A 14851-nucleotide genomic window follows, 5' to 3' on the forward strand; every position below is an offset into this window, starting at 1 on the left:
ATGAGGGTTTTTTTTTTTATAATAGTGTGGGGTGATGAAAACAACTAAAGCCCGTTTGGGTCTTAAGAGTGCTCTGATACCATGTAAGTGTAACAGAGATGAACAGAGTAGATAAGAGAGTGCACTAATTGGAAAGTTTCATTTGTTATTGATGCTACTACTCAATATATACACAATGGACGTAAATGTTGTGACTACTAGATGTGGTCAACCTATAACTACCATATATATATATATATATATATATAATTACATGACATAATACACATCGTTATATGAGATAACTATGTTATCCTATCAGGTCTTGCCTATCCCAACCATTCCACATATCCCTACAGTTCGAACAGCATCATTTATCTCTAGGTCTAGATAATGAAGCAATTCCTCCACTTGGGATTCAATCCCAACTATGTTTTTGTTGAAATTACAGAAGGAATAGCTCAGTTTGTTGAATACCATATCAACAATTTCTTGGATAACTTTAGATTCATGTCTGCAAAGAAGATAGAATGCAATCACGTCTAGCAAAGAGCAAAGTCATTCACCTAGATATGTCTTTTTGGGTCCAAAACAGAACAGTCTTAAAAATTAAAGGGTTCTAAAATGATGAAATAGGACAAGTAAGAAAACCAAAAAAAAAAAAAAAGGGAATTAAGCATATTTACCTATCTCTTAAATCCCATCCAGAGAGATTAGCAACATATGCCAAAGCATCCCTCCATGTCTGGACCTTTCTTTCATTCCCTTTGAAATCTTCTTCATGCCTAACAAAAGCATCCTCAAAGCTTCCCAGTTGTTTCCTGACCTTAGAAGGATCTATATGGTAGAAAACAGGCAGAACAGTTTGGCCCATCACTTTCATACACTCAACAATCTTTGCCACTTCATCCAAACACCATGTAGAAGCAGCATAGTTTCTCGAGAAAATAACAACAGAAAATCTTGAATCTTCTATGGCTTTCAAGAGCTCCTGGGAAATGGGTTTTCCTCTCTCTAGTCTTTCATCATCTCTGAAAGTGGCAATTCCTCTCCTTTCCATAGCAGCATAGAGATGGTCTGTGAAGCTCTTGCGAGTGTCTTCTCCTCTGAAACTAAGAAAAACATCATACTTCCATTGACGAGTTTTAGAAGAGGATGATGATGATGATTGCATTGTCTCAGAAAGCCAGTGAAAATTAAAACCCAGAACAGAGAAAGATGTATGCAGGCAAATTTTCAGGGAAAAATGGTCAACTATAAAACCGGCCTATATTTTTATATAAAGTATGATTAATTTCAGAAATAATATATAAAGTCAAATTATTACCATATATATAAAGTCAAACGTATGGCAAGTTGCTTTCTTAGAATAATTCATTGGGAATAACAAGAACCTGATGGAGTTCAATTTTATATAATTTTGTGTGCTTCCCACTGAACTTCTGATCTTAACCAAGATGTATTGTATATATGGGAGTGAGAGTTTCCAAATAAAAAAATAAAAGGCTAATAATTCAAGAGATAGAAAATACAATTTATGTTCCTAAATTTGGTGGGGAAATTTGCTTATAGCATGGTAACAATATGAATCAGAAAATTATAGAAGTAATTGAATTCATAGAAATAGGAGAAATAGAAAGAGATTAGAAAGAAACAGATCAAGTAAATAAGAGAAATATCAGCAAAGAAAAGAGGGCTGCATTGTTTTTTCTTTTTTTTAATATATAATTATCTAGTCATTTGTTAAGATAACTAATTTTGAAAATATTCTATCATTTGATAATGTATCATTTTTAGTTACCAAAAAAAAAAAAAAAAGTAATGCCTATTGGTATAGCAGGGAAGGCGAAGAGATAAAGTGACCTTTGTAACGTTGGTTGAATAAGAAGGAGATCATAATTTTTTTTAATAAAAAAGGAGATCATAATTTTTTTTAATAAAAAAGGAGATCATTTATTTATATGTATATATTGATATATTGATTTTAAGGTGTTAATCTCATATTATTGCCCCAAAAAAAAAATTATTAATAATGCCATATAAGGTTTTTTTTTTTTTTTTTTCCGTGTCCATTATAATTTGATAAGAATAACCACAGTCCACATCATGGAGAAGGTAGGCGACTTACATGCATTGAGAATACATTCTTGAATTAGGGACTTTTATGGATACCTTTAAAAATTTAAAATAAAAAAAGAAAAAAGAAGGAAAACCAATATATGACACAACTCATTCTAAAAAAATATATCAAGTTTACATTGTAGAGAAAAAAAAAAAAACATTATATCAAAATTCAAATGTGAAATATATTTATAAAATTGGCTAAGAACTTAGAATAAAGTATGAACAAAAAAAAAAATTAAGCCTAATGACATGAATAAATCCTCTTAATTTAAATATATGTACATGAATCTTCTTAATGTGGGTAAAGAGTTATTTAAAAAAAAAAAAAAAAAAAAGGGGGTAAACGGACAAATTTGCAATGTACATGAATCTTTTTAATAATACGAGTATATACATCAGCTTACACGTGTAAATGAATCTTTTTAATACAAGTACAACGGGATAACTTATATGTGTCTATTTATATGATAGATCCCGTAGATTCTCAATAGATAAAAATCAATCTTTTAATAGTTATAGTATTCACTATACCATATGATAAAAAAATTAAAAAACTAAAAAAAAATAATAAAAAAAAAATCAGATATACCATCCAAAAAAAAAAAAAAAACTCTTAATTCGAGATAAACCAAAATTCATGATGATCAAAAATAAAATTTAAATGGAGATAAAATTTATGAGGGATAAAAATAAATTTTATAGATGATAGAGGAAAAATTATATTGGATTGAGAGATTTTATCTTATGGATATTCCTTTTTCAATTATTTATAATATTATCTTTGGATTTTAGACTCCTATATAAAAGAGGTGTAGGGAATCATTTGAGATCATCACCCACAATTCAATAAACTCTTATTTTCAACATTATCTAGTTCATTTTTTATCTACCTAGCTCTCTTCTACCTTTCAGCATTCAAGTATGAAAATTAATTTATACACTTGATCTTCAAAATCCATATTAAACTAATCCTGATCTTTCAGTATATGTATTATGTATATATATCCCAATATGAACTCACAACCAATATCCAACCTACAAGATTGAAGCCTTAAAACACAACAAAGTTTAGAAAATTTCCTACTAACCAAACAACTTAGAATTATGAAGATGGCAACAAGCAAGATGAATCTGTTGCTGATCCTCGTCATTGCTGCATCTTGTAATTATTAATTAGCCTCTCTCTCCTCCCTTTGCACACCCTATTTTTAACTTCTTCTTTTTTTCTTTTTTTCTTTTTTTGTTGCTAATACATTTTCAAAGCTTGTACAAAGATATAATATTTTGTTTTGTGGTTTGCAGGTTTATCATTGTCCAAGTGTATTACCAATGAAATGGACATACTCCATATTGGTGATGAAGGGCAGTCTTTAGATGACTATCCGTCAACCTGTGATACAGACCCTGATTGTCTTAGTTTCTGCAATTTGTGCAATAATTTCTAATGTTTACATGGAACATGCCAATGCTTATGTAATTGATCATTATGACTTTGATTATAAATTCCAATCTACTTTAATAAGATTTTGCTATTGATTATAATTACTAATGGGATAAGAATAAATTGTATATATATCATTCTCAACTATATAATCTTTTTTTCAACCAAAAAAAGAAAAAAATATAATTTTGTACATCGAAAATTATAAAAAATATTTAGATAAAGTAAGTGAGTTATAGAAAGGGATTACACACATCAGAAAAATCATGTGCAAATTTACTGTCCCTCACAGTCCATTTTCATTATCTGGTAAATTTATGAATATAATTTGATATTTAGGATTTAATAAGAATTACAATAATAATAATTTTAACTAATTAATAACAAATTAAAAATACATCTAGTACTAAGATAATAATAACTTAACTAATCTAGGATAAATTACATAAAATCTCCCTGTACTATTTGATAGTTACAAATAACTCAACTCCACATTATAGAATCCTCTTTCAAAATATTAAAAAATTACAAGCGAAATAAAAATTGTATATCATAACAAAATTACTTTTATAAAAAATAAATAAAAATTTAGACAATTATTTCAACGGCCATAATGAATAAATTTATTAATCAATATTAATATTATTTGTAATAATTTTTTAGAAAGTACTATTTTTAAATATTTAGATAGTAAAAAAAAAAAATTGGATTATATTATTTGGAAAATATATATTAGGTATGTCAAACAGTTTTTTTTTTTTTTTCAAATTAATATAATTTTTAGTATTTTATTGGTTTAGAGGGGACAATTTGTTATGATAATCGTAGTTGAGGGATTTATTTGTTATTTTCATAGTTTAAAAATGAAGTTTTTAAGTATCAAATAATTCAAGGGATTTTAGTTAGTTTACCTGTAATATATTAAAAACCATAAATCTTTTTATTAAAAATCGTCAAAAGTTTTAATCCAACCACACATGCATATGAAACTTCTTAATAGGAATATTTGTACATGAATCTTCTTATCTACAAGAATACAATCAAGTTACAAATATAAAATTGAGATAACGTAAAATTTATAGATAATATTTATATTTAGATCAAAATAAAAGAAATCTAGTTTAGTTAGTTAGGTATTTTTTGTTTTTCAAAATTACAATAATTTTTAATTTAAAAGCAAGGAGCATACGACGAACCCATAATCTAAAAAGTGTGGATGTGAAAAATCCTTATGCAAAAAGAAAAAGATAAAAGATAAAAGAAGGTAGAACAAAACATGAAGCTTATAAATTACCAATTGAAAAATGTAGGAAAATATGACAAACATATATTATTCTACCATGATGCAAACAATAAAGGCAACACAAAGTCAGTTGTTGATGTTCCCTTAAGAGAGCCTAAATAAAATGACTATTAATGATAATCACATATTTTGTGATCTTTTAAACATATGTGTAGAAGAAAAAAATTGCAATTCATTCTTCTATGAAGGTTCTCCCTCAAGATTGAATCATTTTCTCTCTGTTGGACAAGTGATAAGTTTTTGACACTTATCATATCAAAATTACCATATAATTAAAATATAAAATTCCTTAACATATTAAAATTGTATATACGGTTCTAGACACCTAGCTACATCACAATCAAATGTGAAATACAATTATTTATACGTACATACTAGTTAGCTAGATTACAATTGTGCAACTGAAAACCTAATAACATATACATGAATTTTTTTAAATTTAAGTACATATACAAATGAGTCTTCTTAATATGGATATACAAACTTACATATGTACATGAATCTTCTTAAATACGAGGACATTGAGATCAAGTTACACACATGTCAATTTAAACGTTACATCTTTTAGTTTTTTAATAAATATAGATTAATCATTCTATAATAATTATATTTACCTTTTAGAATCTAAATTTAAATACCATACAAAACATAAAAAAAAAAAAAAATGGAATTCAGAGAACAAGTTACATATCACTTTATTCAATAAATTTATTTAGATTCTCAATATATATATATATATATATTAATTATTCGACAAGCATCACATTTATATTCTGAAATCTTAATTAAAATGTAATTGAAAACATAAAAAGAATAACAAATCCAAATGAGAGGTCAAATTACATGTGTCAATTTTTTCTATAAGTCTTCTTGGTTCTCAATAAATGTATATTAATCATTCGACAATTATTGCATTTATTTTTCTGAATCTAAATTAAAATATGATTGAAAAGATAAAAAATTAAAAATCCCCCCAAAATTCACAAATAAACCTTTATACTTATACCAAAATAATGAATAAACAATCACCGTTCCAAAATTTTAGCTTTTTCTCTAACATGATCCCAAAAAAAAAAAAAAAAAAAAAAGAGAAAGGAAAAAACCAAAAAAAAAAAAAACAAAAAGCCTTTACTAAAATTGACAAAAAGAGAAAATTGTTCTTTGCAAAAAAAAGAAAAGGTCAAAAGATAACACAAAATATTAGCTTTATGAATTACGAATTTGCAAAATGTGGGAAAAACATGAAAAGCATATGTTATAAATTATTTTACCATGAAACAAAGGCCAAAAGGATAAAAAAGGGTAAACGCAAAAACCATTTCTTGCTTCCCAAATTGCCAACATAGAAAATATTCATCCAATGACCAACATAAACAACATAAAGAACCCACACAGAATTGGGCACACTACACACCTCTACTCCCCAATGCCAGGGTGCATCCAATTCAAAACCCATGACCAACCAAATCATGCCACGTGACCAATCTCAAACACCCTTGTAACTCAATTTTTATTAATTTTTTTAATATATATATATATATATATATATAATAAATAGAAGAAGAACAAGAAAAAACTAGGCTTAGCTTAAAGCCTCATCATATAGAGCCACTTTCTTTCTCTTCCCCTCTCTCTCTCTCTCTCTTCGCTGTCTTTTTCTCTCTCTCTATTTCTGAGTTTTACCCCAATCTCTGTGGCGGCTCTTCCTTAAGATTGGATCGGCCTCTCTCTCTCTATACCTTTCTTCTTTGTTGGAATTACAGGCCAAATTTGATCGGAAACCGAGACGATCCGTGGAGATTTCTACGAGAAGAACCGCCATGGTAGCGGGTGCACAGCAAAAGCCTCAGCACCAGAGCATCCATCAGCAGCAGCAGCCGCCGCAGCAAGTCCCCACGACTTCTGCTGAAGAGGAGGCTCTCAAGAGGAATACCGATTGCGTCTATTTTCTTGCATCGCCTCTCACATGCAAAAAGGTGACAACTTTGTTTCTCTCTCCGGTTCGATTTTCGTTTCGAACTTAAGATTCTCTCTGATTCTAGGGTTTTTGGGGGTTTATTCGTTTTTTGGGTAAATGGGTTTTTGATTTCTTTCTTGGAATTTTAGGAGGGTTGGGATTTATGGATGTAGTAGGGCTTGAGATTTAAGATTTGGTATACTAAATTTTGCTATGATTGTTTGAAGTTGTATTTTGGTTAATTGATGAACTGAATGGAAATAAATGGAATTTGGTTTTCTGGGTATGTTCCAAGATGTTGGATCTTGTTCACCCAAAAAAAAAAAATTGGATCTTGTTTGGTTTACTGTATGTTCATTTGAGTTATTAGAATATTCATATATACAAACATGTAATTTGTGTAACAACAACGAAACTTTGATTTTATGTTGCTTGAGGATTCTGGTTTCGTAGTTCAAATTTGTAATGGCGACTTTAGTGGTTTCAAGCCTACATATTGATGAGCTTTCTAGGTGGGGCTTAGTTGATCTACGATATATAGAGACCCTGTGCAAGTTGGATGCTATTGTGATTTGCTATGAATGCGTTCATGCTCTTATTGTAATTTGTAGAAAGTTTTTTTTTCTGATATATGGAAGCCTTAAGCAGGCAGTAGAACTTTTTGCAGAACTTTTTCATGAATTTTGGTTTGCTGTCAGTTAGCAATGTGTTGTAGCCTCCTTCATTGTGCTGTCTACATTACCTCCTGAGATGTGTTCCTTTTGTGCTCTGTCAATGTCACCTTCTTAAGGTCTTGTGTAAAGTTTTGCAATTTTTCGGTCTTATTTTGTATTATTTCCTTCATAACTAAATGTTGATTATTTGGTTATAGGTTTCAACAATAATCTTTAAGAAAATTCTCCTCTAATCTTTGTGTGTCATCTACCTAAAGTGCATATGTGCCACTTTAATTTTCTAATCATATCATCAGCTGGTTATGAGTTTATTTACTAATGCTTAAGTTCCACCACTAATTTTTGCCTTATCAACAGGGTAGTGAATGTGAATATCGCCACAGCGAATATGCCCGGGTTAATCCCAGAGATTGCTGGTACTGGTTAAATGGTAATTGCTTGAATCCAAAATGCGCGTTTAGGCATCCGGTAAGTTTTTCCTTTATTCATAGGCAGATTTGAATATCTTGTTTGTTCTAAAGTATACAATAATTTTATATGAGATTTTAATTTCTTTCTTCTTCAGCCTCTTGATGGTCTGTTAGGAACCCAAGCAGCAACAACTGTTGGATCTTCTGTGTCGTCAGCTCAGGTTGTAGCAGCACCTGCACCTGCACCTGCACCTGCGACACTTGTTCCTAACAATTCTAGTAAACAAGCAGTACCCTGTATATTCTTCCAAAAAGGGCTTTGCTTAAAAGGTGATAGGTGTGCCTTCTTGCATGGACCAAATCCAACAAACACTAGTAAAGTCTTGCAAGCACCAGCAGCCACCCAAGGTTCCGAGCCTATGAATCCTAAGAAGGTTTTTGGCAGCCTTCAAAAGTGCACTCAAGATCAGAAGATAATCAATACAAATGTCTCAAAGGCAGTTGGAATACATCCTGAAGTTAGTTCTGCTCTAAAGCTTGAAACGGCTCTACCTAAAAATAGAGTTAGTGCAGAGAGAAATGTACCAGCAACCAAAGCCTCTGATGATGAGGCTCTTAGATACAAGGCAATGAGTAGTCTACCTGTTATCAATGGAAACTCTATAATTCGGCCCAATCGTACGCACCAGATCATTGTATCCGATGATCACGGTTTTCAGAATGGTAAGGATGCTGATGAGTTCTTGAGAGAATCTTCTCCTGGTTTTGATGTTCTTGTAGATGATGAGCTTGGTGATCCTGATTATTTTCATGGTGAAGATCAATATGGAAGGACAAGAGCTCATGATGGAAGGAACATGAATCCTGTGGATGACTATGATATTGACCGTTCAGCTGATTACAGTTCAGTGGCTGATGCTGATCGGGAAAGATTTCGTGATCCACGAGGTTATGACTCTTATGAGCACTTGCAAGAGCAGTATGGTTGGGATCAGCACAGGGCTTCATCTGAGAGAGTGGTAGTTGGGCCAGCTCATCTTGACAGGAGGGGCTATCATAAATCAGGTAGTCCAGATAACATTAATGGGTCGGATCTTAGGAATAGATTATCTAAGCAAAAAAGAGGAAACGGTTTGAGATCTGTCATCAGTCATGATTATGACCGTACTGACCATTTCGAGGAGCAAAATTATCGGGGGTCTTCTCGGAGAGATTCACACCAGTTACACCCCCATGAGGGTTCACTTAGTAGTCGCCTTCGTGGAAGAATAAAGCTTCCACGGGATTCTTCTCCTGCCAATGGTAGTGATTTCCGTCTGGAAAGGGAAGTTGACAGGGGAAGGAATCGGAGCAGATTGTCACCCAGCAGGCCTCAAGTCTCCTCCCCTCAAGGAAGGCTTCAAGATAGAATTAAAGGAAGACTACAGGGGGACTACCATAACGAGGGGAGAATTTCTAGGGGTTTGCGTATCAGGAGAGAAGATGACAGAAGTGGAGACTTTGCTGGTCCTAAAAGTTTGGCCGAACTGAAAGTTGGAAAGGTTGGGGAAAGTAAGGATCAATCACTACTTGGAAAACGAAAGAGTGTGAGGATGGAGGATCCTCAGCAATCTGAAGGTCATCTTTCATTTGAAGGACCAAAGCCTCTAAGTGAGATTCTGAAGAGGAAGAGAGAAGCTGGGGTTGGAGATTCTGGTAGTGGAAAATCATCCCTCAATAAAGAGGAAAATAATCAAAGGCAGATGCAAAGTGCTGTGTCCGTGGGAACCGAGCAAGAAGGCAATAAGGAAGAATCCAAGTCTGCAATTGGAACAGAAGAAAAAACCAATGCTGCTCATGGGCAGTCTACTCAAGAACCTAATGTGAATGAGTTTGAGGCTGAAGATGGGATGATTTATGACGAGGAGGATCAAGAGCTTGACGGTGAAGAGCAGAGAGATGGGGACTATGATTACGAACAAGGTGAGGAAGGGGACTATAATTATGATGGTGAAAATGTCGAAGGGGAAGAGGAATATATAGAGGATGAGGATGTGGATGGGGATGGGGATGACTTTGCAAAGAAGATTGGTGTGATGTTCTCTTGATCAATGTGGGAAAAGAAGAGGGTGAGATAGGGAGGACTAGCCACAGTTTTTCAAGAAAAGTTTTGTGTTGGGGGCTGCCTATCTCCCAAAATTCAAATTTGGTGGTTGGTTCTGAATACTGATCAAGGGGTCTAGCTGCTGTGGACTGTCTCTTTGTAGAACTAGGGATATCAAGGTTTCCTTTTTTTTTTTTTTTTTTTTTGGTTCCTTGTATTAGTTGAAACATTTCATTGTATTTAAATCTGATTGAAAGGGGATTTTCCTTTATGCTCCAGGCTTTTTTGCCATGCCCACAGCAAAAGTTGCATGTTTAATGCATGATTGTAACAGTAGAAAGTTAATAAGAAAATAGCTGTTCTACCAGATCAATTTTGTCTATTTTATTTTCTTTTTTCTTTTTTGTTATATTTTATTTGTTTATTTTTAAGATTATCACTGTTCTGAAGACCATTTAAAAGTTGTTTTCAGCTTTATTTTTATTTAGATAATTTTTTACAAAGTATTTCTCTTTTGTCTTTCTCTTTCTTCCTTTCTTTTTTTCTGCCTTTCTTTGGTCCTCATTTTCTATCCCTTGCTACCATGTCCTAATCTTTTCTTGTGATTTAAATTTTATTCTTCTAAGAAAAGAAAAAAGCACCAACTTTGTATAAATTTATAATTTTTAAAAGTGGAAAGTGCAAAAAATATTGTAGATCTGAAGAAGAATATAGTATTTTTTTTAAAAAAAAAAAAACATATTTTCTTAGTTTTTGCATTATTTTTTATATTTTAATGTAATTTTTAGTTTTTATATGAAGTGAAACCTAAACCTTAGCTAAATTGGAAAATAAATCGCATAATATTTAGAGCAATTTTAATTTCCATGTATAATTCCAATAATTAATGATTGTTTTCAATTTAATTTCACCAAAAGTAACAGTTTACTTAATAAAAAGGAAGAAACTTTTAAATAAAGTCAAAATTAACTATTTATTTATTTATTAAAAATTAAAAATAAAATAATCTAAGCAAATAATTAAAAAAAAAAAAAAGTTTAGCAGAATAGAAAAATTCCAAAAAAGAAAAATTCTCTCAGTTTCTTGGACCGTCGCAAAAGTCCCTCTTCGTCGTTGTCGAGTCCGGCCACTCTCTCTCTCTCTCTCTCTCTCTCGCTTTCACGGTCGTCGAAGGCTTCGGCAGCCAACGCCAACACGTAAACTCCTTCAACCTCTACCTCAGACCCTCTGAGGTGAGTGTTTTTTTTTTTTTTTTTGGTTCGAATTTTGCTTTTGTCTGATATCAAATTTAGTTTCTTTCAATTCCAATGTAATAATTCCTTTTGATTCAATTTCATGTTCCAAATTGCAATTAATTATCGCTGTTATAGATTCCATTTGTTTATTTTGTTTTTTTATGTGAAGCTTGGTAGAATGGATGATCTGTTTTTGCTGTTTTTTTGATTTTGACATTCTTTGTTCGATTGAGATGCATTTTTGAACTAACAGTTTGGATTAAAAGCAAAGCTATATTGATTGCTTTGAAAATAATGGGGGGTGTGATTGGCTTTGAAAATGTTTTTGTGAAGTTGTAGCCGTTAGAACTGGTATTTGTATGAGCATTTATTTATTTATTTATTTTTTGTTTTTATCAAAAAAGAATCATTTTGTCAAATTTTAGGCCACCAAAATAACTGGCCATACCTATATTATCTGTGTTTGTAAGTTCTTTATTTTTGTATGCTCAGTTTTATTTTGTGATATAAATCCACTGAATTTTTGGTGTTAATTACTTAATTTTCCTATAAGCTATGCAAGTTGGCTTCTGTTTTTCCATTTGTTCACTCTATAGTTTCTAAAGATTTATTCAAGCTAGAAATCTCTGTAAAATGTTGAACCTAAAGTTTAATTCGTTGTAGATTAGCATGTTCACTTCTCACAACACAAGGTGCAAATTGCATATTCTCAAATTGTTGTATATTAACATGCTCACTTGTTAGAAGCATTAGATTCGTTTAACTTCTTTATGAGGTATTCTACTGTTCTGCTTCTGATTTTAAATATGTTTCAAAATCCGATGCATGATTCTATGCAGCTTTTACAAAGGAGGTAAAAGGGTTGCAAATTAGTAACTGAAGCAGACAGAAGAAATAAATACCAAGATCGATTTGGATTTCTGCTCAGCTTTGTAATTTTAGTCAGCTGAACCTGTCTAGCTCAGGTATTCTATGGGAAAATCCATCCTCAAGTCTGTCGGAACTCTCTTTCCATTGGAGTAGCATTTCAACTTTATGGCTTTTGGTGGCATTCCTTGGTGTTTCTTGGCGTCTCAATCACAAAGATATTTAGGGTTGTCTAGGCACCTTAGGAGAGCCAGGCATCCTTTTCCCTGCCTCCGTTTGCCAATTCCTTTATTTTCATTTTCAACCCTTAGTGATTCATCATATACATTCAATGATGAATATTTGATCAAGCACCAATCTACTCTCGATGAACGCAATGTTCTTGATGAACTGTCTAATTTGTTACCAGTATCATGTAGTACTTCAGCTACAAACCTATATAAAAAGGAATATGCAGAAAATAAAATAGATATTAGAGCAGCCGATGGGTTTTTATCACCTGAAGATAAATTGCGAGGAGTATTCCTTCAGAAACTGAAAGGTAAAACTGCAATTGAGCATGCTTTATCTAATGTTGGTGTGGAATTAAATCTCAATGTTGTTGCAGAAGTGGTGAACCGAGGGAGTTTAGGCAGTGAAGATATTGTTATCTTTTCTAATTGGGCAATTAAACAGCCCTTGATATCAAAAGATATTCATTTTTACCATATAATTCTCAGGGCATTGGGCAGAAGAAAATTCTTTAAAGATATGATCAAAATTCTGCGTGACATGAGGACCAAAGGCATAAATCCCAATTTAGAGACCATATCGATTGTAATGGATAGTTTCTTGAGGGCTCGACAAGTATCCAAAGCAATTCAAACATTTCGGAACTTAGAAGAAGTTGGGTTGAATTGCGAAACCAAGACTTTGAATGTGCTTCTGCAATGCTTGTGTCAGCGATCCCATGTAGGTACAGCAAATTCATTTCTTAATTCAATGAAGGGGAAGATTCCCTTCAATGGTACTACATATAACATTGTTGTGAATGGATGGTCAAAATTTGGTAGAATTAGTGAAATGGAGAGACTTTTGGATGAAATGGTAGTAGATGGAATTAGTCCTGATAGTTTAACTTTCACTCACCTCATAGATGGTTTTGGGAGAGCTGGTCAGATTGATAAAGCTATTGAGATTTTTGAGAACATGAAACAGGGAGGTTGCTTGCTAAACACTAGTTCATACAATGCAATGATTTCCAATTTTATATATGTTGGAGATTTTGATGAAGCTACGAAGTATTATAGGAGTATGTTGAGTAATAATTGTGAAGCAGACATTGATACTTATACCAGTATAATCACTGGATTTCTCAAGGCTCGGAAAGTGGCTGATGCACTTGAAATGTTTGATGAAATGTTAGCTCGAGGAGTTTTTCCTCCTACGGGGACTTTAACATCCTTTATCAAAACTTTATGCAGCTATGGTCCACCTCATGCTGCTATGATAGTTTATCGGAAAGCAAAAGCAGTTGGATGTAGATTTTCATCGAGTGCTTATAAGTTATTGCTGATGAGGCTTTCTAGGTTTGGTAAATGTGGAATGCTGTTAAGCATATGGAATGAGATGCAAGAATGTGGTTATTCTTCAGATGTTGAAGTTTATGAATATGTCATTAATGGACTTTGCAACGTTGGGCAACTTGAAAATGCTGTACTTGTCATGGAGGAGTGTTTGAGAAAAGGGTTTTGCCCAAGCAGGCTTATCTGTAGCAAAGTGAATCACAAACTACTAGACTCAAACAAAGTTGAGAAAGCATATAAGCTGTTTTTGAAAATTAAAGTGGCTCGTCGCAATGACAATGCACGGAGATTTTGGCGTTCTAAAGGGTGGCACTTTTGAATTGTAGCATGAAAGTTGTAATCACTACAAAAGATCCTGTTAAAGATCACTGTAAATTTTGTTGCTTTCTTTTTTTTGGGTAAATAGTAAATTTTGTTGCTATATATTAGATTTTTGTAAAGAGTGGCACTTTTGAACTGTAACATGAACGCTTTAGTTACGTTTGGATTAGGAATGACAATTTGCCCCGCATGACCCGATTCCCGCAGTGCATTGTCCCGTTTTTCCCCGAAAAATCGAAATGACGGGGCTGACTTGGGATAAAGGTTTAAAACCCGAATTGGGGACGGAGAATAAACATCCTGTCCCGAACCCGGTTTGGTATATATATGTATTATTTTTTAAATTTTTTTTTCTAGTTTTATTTATATAAAACATCATTTTTTTTTTTTTCTTATAAGCTCCAACACTAAGCCCTCAACTTTGGCCACCGATATCGATGTATTTTATTATATTTTTATTACATTTTAATCACTTTGTTTATATTTAATTCATAAAATATATATATATATATATAAATTTTTCAAAAAAAAAAATTTATATGAATGATACAAAAAAAAAAGGAAAGATTGTCCCACCCCGTCCCCGATTGGGGAATCAGTGTCTCCGTCCCGCCTATAAAGAAATGGAAAAAACCGAAAAAACAGGATAAAAAATTTTCCATTGGAACGGAAATAAGATTTTAAAAATCGATCCCGTTCCGTCCGTTGACGTTCCTAGTTTGGATAGCTAACAATATAGCAAATATTGTTTCTCGTTATATTTTACGTTTGCATCATAAAATGTGATTAAAAATAATAAAAAAAAAAAGAAGAAACCTTGCAAATACAAAAAAACAAAACATGTTCAATCCTAAAAGAATTTCCTGTCCTTATCTCAGAATTTTTTATGGTG

At 32.3% G+C, this 14851-nt stretch overlaps 3 protein-coding genes across 3 annotated transcripts; 2 read left to right on the forward strand and 1 right to left on the reverse strand.

The window, feature by feature from the left end:
* Window positions 1–297: 297 nt before the first annotated feature.
* LOC107429652 (disease resistance protein RPV1-like) lies at window positions 298–1180 on the reverse strand. The gene is made up of 2 exons (XM_060813193.1): window positions 666–1180; window positions 298–493 (listed from the first exon to the last, which is right to left on the reverse strand). Exons 1-2 carry the CDS (start codon window positions 1151–1153, stop codon window positions 298–300), a joined length of 684 nt encoding a protein of 227 aa, XP_060669176.1. The 5' UTR covers window positions 1154–1180.
* A 5229-nt stretch (window positions 1181–6409) lies between these two features.
* Window positions 6410–10338, forward strand: LOC107429669 (zinc finger CCCH domain-containing protein 17). The gene is made up of 3 exons (XM_016040397.4): window positions 6410–6823; window positions 7836–7946; window positions 8044–10338. Exons 1-3 carry the CDS (start codon window positions 6668–6670, stop codon window positions 9973–9975), a joined length of 2199 nt encoding a protein of 732 aa, XP_015895883.1. The 5' UTR covers window positions 6410–6667; the 3' UTR covers window positions 9976–10338.
* A 655-nt stretch (window positions 10339–10993) lies between these two features.
* LOC107429663 (putative pentatricopeptide repeat-containing protein At5g43820) lies at window positions 10994–14255 on the forward strand. Its single transcript, XM_016040393.4, has 2 exons — window positions 10994–11203; window positions 12046–14255. Exon 2 carries the CDS (start codon window positions 12242–12244, stop codon window positions 13955–13957), a length of 1716 nt encoding a protein of 571 aa, XP_015895879.1. The 5' UTR covers window positions 10994–11203; window positions 12046–12241; the 3' UTR covers window positions 13958–14255.
* Window positions 14256–14851: the final 596 nt, after the last annotated feature.

This window comes from Ziziphus jujuba, chromosome 12 (assembly GCF_031755915.1).
Source record: "Ziziphus jujuba cultivar Dongzao chromosome 12, ASM3175591v1".
NCBI lineage: Eukaryota > Viridiplantae > Streptophyta > Magnoliopsida > Rosales > Rhamnaceae > Ziziphus > Ziziphus jujuba.

Coding starts and splice junctions, on each gene's coding strand:
- LOC107429652 (XM_060813193.1), bottom strand. CDS start 1,153: ATGCAATCATCATCATCATCCTCTTCTAAAACTCGTCAATGGAAGTAT. Junction 494..665: donor GGATGGGATTTAAGAGATAG/GTAAATATGCTT, acceptor TCTTCTTTGCAG/ACATGAATCTAAAGTTATCC.
- LOC107429669 (XM_016040397.4), top strand. CDS start 6,668: ATGGTAGCGGGTGCACAGCAAAAGCCTCAGCACCAGAGCATCCATCAG. Junction 6,824..7,835: donor CGCCTCTCACATGCAAAAAG/GTGACAACTTTG, acceptor CCTTATCAACAG/GGTAGTGAATGTGAATATCG. Junction 7,947..8,043: donor AATGCGCGTTTAGGCATCCG/GTAAGTTTTTCC, acceptor TTTCTTCTTCAG/CCTCTTGATGGTCTGTTAGG.
- LOC107429663 (XM_016040393.4), top strand. CDS start 12,242: ATGGCTTTTGGTGGCATTCCTTGGTGTTTCTTGGCGTCTCAATCACAA.